Below are 10,562 nucleotides of genomic sequence, written 5' to 3'. Positions count from 1 at the left end.
CCTTGAAAGGGAACTACACCTGGTTACGTACGTAACCCGGTTCCTTGAGAACGGAACGAGACGCTTCGTCGCTGGCCATGCCCTGGGCATCCTCTCGCGCTTCCTTCAGACAAATAGAAGCTGGAGTAGTGTGACGTAGATGCCCTTATATGGACTTGCTGGCGCGTAATCACTCCATCGTGTGTCCTTCCCGAGCCATTAAATGGCGTGTGTGCACACAGAGCTTCAGACACAACTTCCTCACAGAAGCGTTCCCATAGCATCAGCACTGAGGCAGCGTCTCGTTCCCTTCTCAAAGAACCGGGTTACATACATAACCTAGTGTAGTTTTTCCAGTTTGTTTCAACCAAACCCTTTGTAGTAGTCATGTATGCCTCTGGAAGAGAAATGGGGACTGTCCTGTCACATTGTTTCATGGATCAGTTCAATCGTTTTCATTTTCTCTGAAGCTGATGACTTCTGATGACTTCTGTAATTATGAGGTTGTAAAGGAACTGCTAAGCCTAAAGGTGGCTTTAGACCAGTAGAGACACTGATTGTAGGAGATGATTTCATTCCATGTACGATTCCATGAAAACAAAGAGGCAGGGTCTTGAAACTCTAGCCGCATGGTCTGCTCAAGTTAGATGTAATACAGTGTATTGTCCAGGAAAAAAAACTTTAGCAAGTAGAATAGACGGGTGTGGCAGACAGCTAGGGTCTCTTTTTCTCTAGCACAGAAACCTGCCCACTTGCCGAACTTCTGCACTGCTTTTGGTACCCCCTCTTCTGGTGATCGGAATTAGGCGATGTCAAGAACTGAGATATGATCTTCATAGCAAGCTGAGGTCATGAAGCTTCTCAAGCTCATCATCATGCATGTTGTTCGTTGCATGATCTACTGTACTGTAATAACATTTGTAAATTATATACATGAACACAAGTCAGGCTAAACACATAAATAGAACCATGGTCAGAATGTGACTAGGCACGACCAACTAATAAAACCACCCCATCACCATTACCCTCACTACTGTTTGAGCATGCTTGTCCAGAGTGAGTACAGTCACAGTGTATTTAGTGAAGACATCAGTCATCACTAAAACATTCACTATTCCCACCAGAATGGCTCAAGTACAGTAAAGTCTGTTACTAAGTTTTCATAAGGCCTAGATGCCAATAAATATTGCATAAAGCTACAGGCCCTGGGTTGCTTATCCTTTCACACATGGCATTGAACCTGGCCGGCAACAATGATGCCTTATCAATTCAGTGATACGGTTAACCCTCTAGAGTCGATGAACGTGTATACGCGTTTTGTGGCAAAGGTCAAGTTCCAGAGGGACATTCGGGACTGCAACCTTCTCTGCTTCACCGAGACATGGCTGAACCCAGCGGGATCAGACGATGCCATTTAGCCGGCCGAGTTTTTCTCGATTTACCGCATGGACAGAAAACGGGAGACGGGGAAGTGAAGGGGAGGTAAAGTGTGTCTGATGGTGAACAACCACTGGTGCAACAGCACAAGCATCGTTCCACTTTCACGATCCTGCACACCAAATCTGGAGCTACTGACCATCAAATGTCAGCTCTTCTGTCTACCTCTGGAATTCAGATCGGTCATATTCAGTGTCGTTTATATTCCACCTCAGGCGGACATGGACACTGCAGTACGGGACTTACATGAGACACTAGCACTATACAGTACCAAACACAGCATCGGGACACTGCGCTCATTGTGGTGGGAGACTTCAACAAGAAGTTGTTGCCTACAACATGGTGCTTGCCACCGCGACATGGACGAGTACAAGGCTGCGTCTTACAGTGTGGGCAGAGCGGTGAACGAATCAAAGCAGGGCTACGGGAGAAAACTAGAGTCATAGTTACAACATGGTGGCTCCAGGTGCCTGTGGCAGGGACATCACAGACTACAGAACACTAGCTTCTAGAATGGGGAATGCGGATGCTTTTCTGGCAGACGAGCAAAACATCTTTTATGCTCACTTCGAGGCTGCAGCTAACCATGCTAGCGGTGCTACCGGCACAAACAGCATGCAGGCCAAGAGAGCTGGAGAGGTAAACATGTTCACCATCTCGGAGCATAGCATGAGGAGGGCATTCAGGAGATTGAATACCAGGAAGGCAGCAGGACCAGATGGCATTACAGGTCAGGTTCTGAAAGCCTGAGCTGACCAACTAGCACCGGTGTTCCAGTCTGTAGTCTGTTGTCCCCTCATGCTTCAAACAGTCCACCATTGTTCCTGTCCTGAAGAAACCCCAGCCCACCTGCTTCAATGATTACCACCCTGAAGCCCTGACCTAAGTAGTGATAAAGTGCTTCAAAAGACTGATCAGAGACTTGTCATCACTGATCACTACCAGACACACTGGATCCACTACAGTTCGCATACCGCCAGAACCACTCTACTGAGGACACCATTGCTCATCTTCTCCACACCATGATGAGCCACCTGGACTGCAGAAAAGGGAATTATGCAAAAATCATGTTTGTGGACTACAGTTCAGCATTCAACACCATAATTCCCTCCACGCTCACCTCTAAGTTGGAGGTCCTTGGACTTATCCTGCCGCTGTGTCAATGGATCTCCAACTCCTGACAGACCAAGCACAAACCGTATGGGTGGGCAAACACACCTCATCCTCCCTCAAACTATGCACTGGAGCTCCCCAGGGTTATGTTTTGAGATTCCTGCTGTACTCACTGTACACATATGACTGTGTGGCCATTTCCAACTACACCACCATCATCAAGTTTGCTGACGACACTGTTGTGGTGGGCCTGATCTCCAACAACGACAAGACGGCCTACCTACAGGAGACTAAAAACCTGGAGAGATGGTGCCAGGAGAACAATCTTCTTCTGAACGTCAGCAAGACTAAGGAGTTGATAGTGGACTTCAGCACAAAACAGGAGCAAACCAACCGTTAAACCTCAACTGGACCCCAGTGGAGAGAGTGGACAGTTTCCGATACCTAGGTGTTCATATCACACAGGACCAGTCTTGGTCCTGTCACATCAACACCCTGGTGAAGAAGGCCCGGCAGCGTGTGTACCATCTGAGATGCTTAAAGGACTTTAAACTACCCTCTCAGATGCAGGACAGGTGAGCCCTCCAGAGGATGGTGCGGTCAGCTGAATGTGCCATCCACACCAAGCTCCCTGACCTGCAGGACATTTACAGCATGCAGTGCTGGACTAGGGCTAGGAAGATTGTAAAGGACCTCAGCCATCCCAACAACAGACTCTTTTCTTTGTTGTGTTCAGGGAAACACTTCAGCTACTTGAAAGGAAACAAAGAGATAATGAGGAGAAGCTTCTTCCCGCAGGCCATTCGGAGTTTAAACCAGGAAACACCCAGGATCTACTGTAGTACTGGACCTCTCCCTTCACTGTTTTTCTCCACAACCTTTTTTGCAATATGACACATTAACTCTGGACTGTCACTTTAACTCTGGACTTGCACAGCACAGTGCCACTTTATACACTTCATACACACCATACTACACATAGACACTTCAAGAACAATCGTTACAAACAATATGCATTTATGCATATACATTATTTTTTCACATACATGTTCATATTTTCTATATTTTTTATATAGCTTATACTTTTTATTTACCCATCTCCTTTTGGTTTTGTTTTTTTTTTTTACCCCAATTGCATTCGGTTTTATGCATAAATACCAGACAGCTGCAAAAAGCATTTCACTGCATGTCATACACTGTATGAATGTGTATGTGACAAATAAAATTTGATTTGATTTGATTTGAGAAGGGCCATCCTGTGTATTGATCAGTTGATTGATTTACAGACAGGCCATTGTTTTAACTACAGGTAGGGCACAGGCAAGGCACAATGTAATCAGCCTTTTGGTTCAGGTAGGGCACAGGAACATCAGATGTTGATTATATATGAATGTCAGGCATTGATTATGCATGAAAGAAGCAGAAAACCTTCAGTATGCAGCTTGGACTTTGATGTGGAGGAAGGATAGCAGGGTAGTATCTGTATATTAGCTCGGTAACACAATATTATCTCAGTCACACTGAGATTTATCAGGAACCATTTAGCAATAAACACAAGGCTTTGTTAGTCTGTGATTTATGAGCTATATACTTTGAGCCATATTATAAATCTATATGAGGTGCTACATTGAATCTAGTAGGTTATGGACCTGATAAGCCTCTTCGCCGGTTATTCTGACAATACGAGCAGAGGAAATTTGTAAGTTCTTGATTCATGCACTCGGTTTGGCCGTTGGCTTGTGGGTGATATGCTGAGGTGAGACTGATGTTGATGTTTAATTGTTTTATAGTAGGCAGACCAAACTCGGGATGTGAACTGCGGTCCTCTGTTGAAGACTATGTCTTCATTACAGAGGGTTTCTGCTGTCTGGAACACTGTGGGCAGTTTGGGTAGAGGTATCAGAATCTGATGAATCTGATAGTTTCTGTGAGAAATAAACACATGGGAACATTTTGATGGCCGGCCCCTAACACTGTGACAGGACCGCTCTGATTCCTGTGTTGGAGGTGTCCACTTTGACAATGAACGGTTGAGGTGAGTCTGGGTGATGGAGAATGGGACCCGTGGTGAAATGCTGCTTCAAGAGACGAAAGCCTGTAATTGCCTCGGTTGCCTGTACGGTGCCTTTTTTGTCATAGAGGTGAGTGGTGCTGCTATGGTACTAAATCCACTAATGAAGCGGTGGTAGAAGTTGCTGCTGTAGTTCCTTGATAGTTTGAGGCCGTGGCCACTTCAGCACCGCTTGTACCTTGGCATCGTCCATGGCGACCCCTCGGCAGAGATGACGTAGCCCAGGAAGGATGTGGAAGTTTTGTGGAATTCACGCTTCTCTGCTTTGGCATAGAGTTGATGTTGGATCAAGCGTTTTAGCACTGCTCGTACGTGCTGGATGTGTTCCACTATTGTCTCGGTGTGGATGAGGATGTCGTCAATGTACACGATCGCCCAGCGATCCAGCATATCCCGGAAAATATCATTAATGAAAGATTGGAATACTGCTGGACTGTTAGAAAGGCCGTACGGCATGACCAAATATTCGTAGTGACCTGACTGGGTGGAGAAGGCAGTTTTCCATTCGTCTCCTTCTCTGATGCAAATGAGATTGTAAGCGTTGCCTAGGTCCAGTTTGGTGAAATATTTGGCCCTGCGCAGTTTCGGTTAGCTCATTCAGAGCCCGATAGTCGATGGAGGGTCGGAGCCCTTCTTTAACACCTCCTCGATGTATTTATTCATTGTTTCGGTTTCCGGTTGTGACAGGGGGAAAATTCTGCCCTTGGGTGGAATGGCATTGGGCAGAAGCTCGATGCAGCAATCACTGGGTCGGTGAGGAGGTAACTCTGTGGCCTTGACCTTGTTGAAGGCCTCTGCGAGATTGTGATACTCGAAACTTGAGAATGGCAGGAGAGTCAGGTGTGGTGATGGTAGAGTTAATCTGGAATGGTGTCTTGGAGGGCTGGTAATGTTGGGCAGTTTATATTCTGTTGTTATATTCTATTCTGTTCTGGTGTTGTCCCAGGTTATATTCTGTTGCTCCCTCCAGGAAACAACAGGGTTTTGGAGCTTCAGCCATGGCAGACCCAAGATCAGTGAGTGATTTGGAGAGGTGATAACATGAAAGCTGATGGTTTCGCTATGAGAGAAGCCCACTTGTAGTTCGATCTCCTCTGTGACGAACTGTATTCGTCCCTCTCCCAGCGGTCGACCATCTATCACCTCCACTGCCAAGGGAGAGACACACTTAGTTAGTGGAATGGCATTCGATCTGGCGAACTCTCCTGAGATGAAATTCCGGGAGCGTCGGAGTCAGTGAGTGCTAGTAGATCAATCTCCCTTCCCTGAATTTTTAATCGCAGGTCAAATTGCGCACAGTTCTGAGATCGGGAGGTGAAAATGGTCAAACTCACCAAGGTTTTTTGTTTATTGCGTGGCCTGGTGGGACAGGTTGGCAGCAGGTGTCCGGGTTTTCCACAGTACAGACAGAGCTGATGACGGGTGCGTCGCGCTCTCTCCTCAGGTGTGAGGTGTGAATATCCAAGCTGCATGGGTTTGATATTCTCGGATGGTGGAATGCATGCGGGCGTTCATCAGGTTGTCTATTTGGATTGACAGCTCCATGAATGCCGGCAAATCTTTCCCCTTGTCACAAAAGGTGAATTCAGCCTGCAGCTCGTGGCTTGCGGTAGAGAAGCTTGAGTGGTCTCTCCTCCCAGCCAGCTTGTGGCACGAGGGTGCGAAACTTGAGGGCGTAATCCGCTGCAGTACGGTTTCCCTGAGAGACACATAATAGGTGCTTCTCTGTGCTCTCTCCTCCTGCGGAATGTTCGAATACGCTGCGAAACTGGGTCAGGAAGTGATGGAAGGAAGGGAACGCGGTGCCATCCTCTCTCCAAACCACGGGGGCCCACTCTAGAGCTCTTTCTGTGAGAAGGGTGCAGACAAAGGCTATTCGGCTGGCTTCAGTGGGGTAGGGAGAGGGTTGTTGTTTTGTGAGCACTGCATCAGGAAGCTCCTGCATTTCTCCGGATCACCGTTGAACTTGTTTCGAAGGGCAAGCCGTGGGTTAGCAGCTGAGGAGACGGCGTCAGAGGGAGCAGGCGGAGACACTGACGGCGTTGGGCTGAGTGCCGCAGGGCTACCTCTCAAGCTTTATAGCGCTGTGACGAGTTCACTCGTGAGCAAGGTCAGGTGAGTCAGCTGTTTGTAGTGGCCTGCGAGTTGCTGCGCTTGAGCAAAAAGCTCCATCAAGAGCTTAGAAATCACTGCTGTATCACTTTGTGGAGAAGTCTTCTGTAATGAAGCATCATAAGGTTGAGGATCCATTTGCAGGCTTTATTAGAATACTCGCAGTACAACAGGCAAGGGTCTACATTGGCAAACACAACAATGCAGAGTGGACAGAAATCGTGGTCAATACAACAGGCAAAGGGTCAGGACAGGTGGCAGAGAATCGTAAGGCAGAAATACAAACAAAGTTGTAACCAGAAAATACAAACAAGAAACGCTCAGAGTGATAGCCGAGGCAAATCGAGACCTTGCACTGAAGTCAAGTTCAAGTCTGTTTATATAGTCAGTGGCTTATTGAGAACAGGTGGCGGTGCAATTAGTCCCAGTGAGGGGTTATGGGAGGTGTAGTCCGGAAGCTACTAATACTCGGGAGACTGTTCCCTCTGGTGGTGATCGGAGGACGAGTCAGGTGCTTCATTCATGACATCCACAGTGCTATATTTGAATAAAATTAGGCCATGATTCTCTCAATGCAATGGTTTTTCTTTTTGAACTTTGTCACATTAAAATGCCACGTCTGTACAACATTTTAGATGTACAACATTTTTCTTTCCATCCAAAAGCTTACATTTTTTGTAGAAGTTTGAGTTTTGCGACATTTAAATGATAAAGTATCACACTGGTAGGCACGGGCAAGAGTAAAAAGATTTCACAATTTATGGTGTTCTGCTGCGCAGCAGGACCCAACACTCCTCGTATAGCATAAATAAGGCTGGGCCCTGATCAGTGATTACATCAAGATTTTATAGGCAGGATTCAAACAAGGAAGACATGTAAAAGCAAAACATCATAATCCATTGGCTTAAATGCACAACACCTGCTCACCTCCTTATGAAGCTAATCTTGTCTTTCCAAGGTCTACTTGAAGCTGTTTATAAATCAACGCGTCTCCAGTTCCCTCTGTCCTTTCTATTTCTAGTCACAACAACTACCAGTCATGAGTATAGAAGGACAAGGCCTTACAAACATCTCTAGAGGAAAAATTTCCACCACAACTTTAACAGAAAATTAATCACAAGCACTGAAAATGTTATGACTGTTTCTTTATTCCATAAAGGTTACTACAGGAGAGATTTAAAAAATAAAATAAATAAATTTAATCTCCACCACAAATATATATAATACTCTATTATATACTGCATATAATACAGAACAAAAAACATGATCAAATATATATTAATAACATAATTAATTTATAATAATAACATCTTAATCTCATAGAAATGTTTTGGGGTTATGCTAAAATATTAGTCTGTCAGAAAAAATTGTAGAGTTATGATTAATTTAACACACCTCCTGAACCACGGATAAAACAGAGCATAAATAACTGGATTAATGGTGGAATTAAGATGAAGCACAACCAAAACCTTCAGCAATGTTTTTATCTGTATTTCAATAACATTCCCTAATATACTGTAAATATAAAATGGAAGTAAACACACCAGAAACACAGACACTAGAATACCAAGGACTTTAGCTGCTTTTCTCTCAGATTTCATGGAGTATGAGGTGATTTTCTGTGTTTTAGGCCGTGTGTGATTATTAAGCTCTCTGATAGCAGTGGCATGTTTCTTAGCAATCACAAAAACTCGAGTATACAATATGATTATGACGGAAAGTGGAAATATAAATGTTACCACAAGATTAATTACAGACCAAACCTCATTCACAATTAATAAACATTGTCCAGGACACATTACAGAAGTTTCAGAGCTTCCACTGAAATAATAAAATGCTGTCATATACATAATACACACACACCAGTTAGAATAAACCACATTGCACATAGTCCTCCTAGATATAGAACTCATGTAGAGAAAAGGGTTTGACAGAGCCAAATACCGGTCTACAGCGATTAGGGCAACATTGTAAATTGATATGGTCATGATGATACCACCAATCAACAAAAAACCGATGCAGAAATGTCTCCCAAAAATCCAACATGACTCTATTGTCCAGATTAACGTTGGCGGCATCACTAAAGCTCCAACAAGGAAATCCGATACAGCCAGAGAGAGCAGCAGCATGTTTGTTGGTGTGTGAAGCTGCTTGAAGTGAAGAACAGAAATGATGACGAGCAGATTTCCACACACTGTTAGCAGAACCACAGCAGCTGAACACACGTACAGTAAGATATAAACTGCAGGAGATACAGATCTCTCTGGACAGGAGAAATGATCACAGCCATCAGACTGATTAGACTCCATCAGGTTCATCAATACAGCATTTCTCTAATGTCTACAAAGTTTAAGAAATACCTTATACATTGGATGACATTGTAAATAGTAAATGTAAAAGGTCAAATGACTTGAGGCTCAAGCAGTCCTAGTGGTTTTATCATTTAGAAGTGGAGTACGCCCCTGAGTTTGAGTGACTGCATAATACATATGATGTCATGTTGGCTAAAGAAGTAAACCTGTTATTATGCAGATTTATGTGTCACGAAACCTCAATTAAATATGAACACAAAGTTCACTGAACAAAAGTTCTCACAAAAAATAAATGCAGGGAAATAAGTTTTAATATAAATATATTTTCATAAACATATTTACAATGTTGCTATTTTGATGAACTACATATCAGACATACACAAGACACAATTTTCCAATCTATCTGTGTGTGATAAAGTATTACACTTTATGCAGGAAACAAGTATTGAACATGCTAACTGAAATGTATTTAATACATGGAGCATATGTGGAGAAGCCTGATATGATGGCTTTAAGACATGACAGTTTCTGTATGAATGAACTAATCAGTCACAGTTTTCACAGACAAAATGATGCTAATCACTCCCAGTCTGCACTCTGAAAGTTTTTTTGTGGTTTAAATGGGAGTTGCAATCATGTAAAAATCAGAGTAAGAGTCTGTGCATTTGATGCATGAAGCCAGTTCATGTGCAGTAAATACTGCCCAACAGCAGCAGGTCTACATTTTGCACTACAAAGAATCTTTTACACATGTGCATGGTGATTTATCAAATAAATGATTTACAAATTAACAACAGACAAGCTTAACTGTATAATTGTCATGATTCATTTGCAGAGTCGCATGCAAGTGATAAAATTCTTCTTTCTCGATATACTCAGGCCTTATCACCTGTTTGTGAGTGCCGGGGAAGTGTACATGTATTGTGGAGATTGTAGCTCAGGGAGGCCATGAGTATCAATGTCTCCCAATGGGTAGATTACACAATCTGGGTGATTTACATGAATCTCATGGAGCAGGTTGGGGTCAAGTATAGTGTGTGCAGGTACCCAAAATTGTTCTTCTGGCCTGTAACACATACAACTCAGTGATGTACTCTACGCAATCAGCTTTGCATCTAGAGTTTAGAATGGACTTGATTAGGTATGCAGGTTGAACTTTAATGTGGAGGGATAGCAGGGTAGCAGCAGGCAGGTTGGTGGTAAAGGATCATGAGACAATTGATTTGAGCCAGGAGACATGGAATGGTGGAGCAACATGCCAGTGATGGTTACACCTGAAGGTCAAGCTAAGTTATGCCTTTAATTTTTTTTTGCATCTTGAAGGGCCTAGTGTACCTTGTGGTGAGTTTTTAAACGGATGCAGTTGGTGCAGGTCATTAATGGTAAGCCAGTGTCAATCACAAGTTTGATAGCAGGGGGTTGTTATCTTTAATCCCTCTTATTTAGAGGTGGTAAATGCTTTAAACACTTATGTGCCCACAAATCCCAGATTTGTGAGCCCATGGATTGAGTCTGGTTTACAGGCATCTGGACAAAGA

The 10,562-nt window shown here is 43.8% G+C and overlaps 1 protein-coding gene across 1 annotated transcript; it reads right to left on the bottom strand.

Moving 5' to 3' along the window:
- Positions 1-1,979: 1,979 nt before the first annotated feature.
- Positions 1,980-9,030, bottom strand: LOC125145406 (trace amine-associated receptor 13c-like). Its single transcript, XM_047817973.1, has 2 exons — positions 8,066-9,030; positions 1,980-2,079 (listed from the first exon to the last, which is right to left on the bottom strand). Exons 1-2 carry the CDS (start codon positions 9,028-9,030, stop codon positions 1,980-1,982), a joined length of 1,065 nt encoding a protein of 354 aa, XP_047673929.1.
- Positions 9,031-10,562: the final 1,532 nt, after the last annotated feature.

Source organism: Tachysurus fulvidraco, chromosome 9 (genome assembly GCF_022655615.1).
Source record: "Tachysurus fulvidraco isolate hzauxx_2018 chromosome 9, HZAU_PFXX_2.0, whole genome shotgun sequence".
NCBI lineage: Eukaryota > Metazoa > Chordata > Actinopteri > Siluriformes > Bagridae > Tachysurus > Tachysurus fulvidraco.
This window is presented reverse-complemented; position numbering and strand designations above follow the sequence as displayed.

Coding starts and splice junctions, on each gene's coding strand:
- LOC125145406 (XM_047817973.1), bottom strand. CDS start 9,030: ATGAACCTGATGGAGTCTAATCAGTCTGATGGCTGTGATCATTTCTCC. Junction 2,080..8,065: donor CTACAATTTTTTCTGACAGA/CTAATATTTTAG, acceptor CCTCATGCTATG/CTCCGAGATGGTGAACATGT.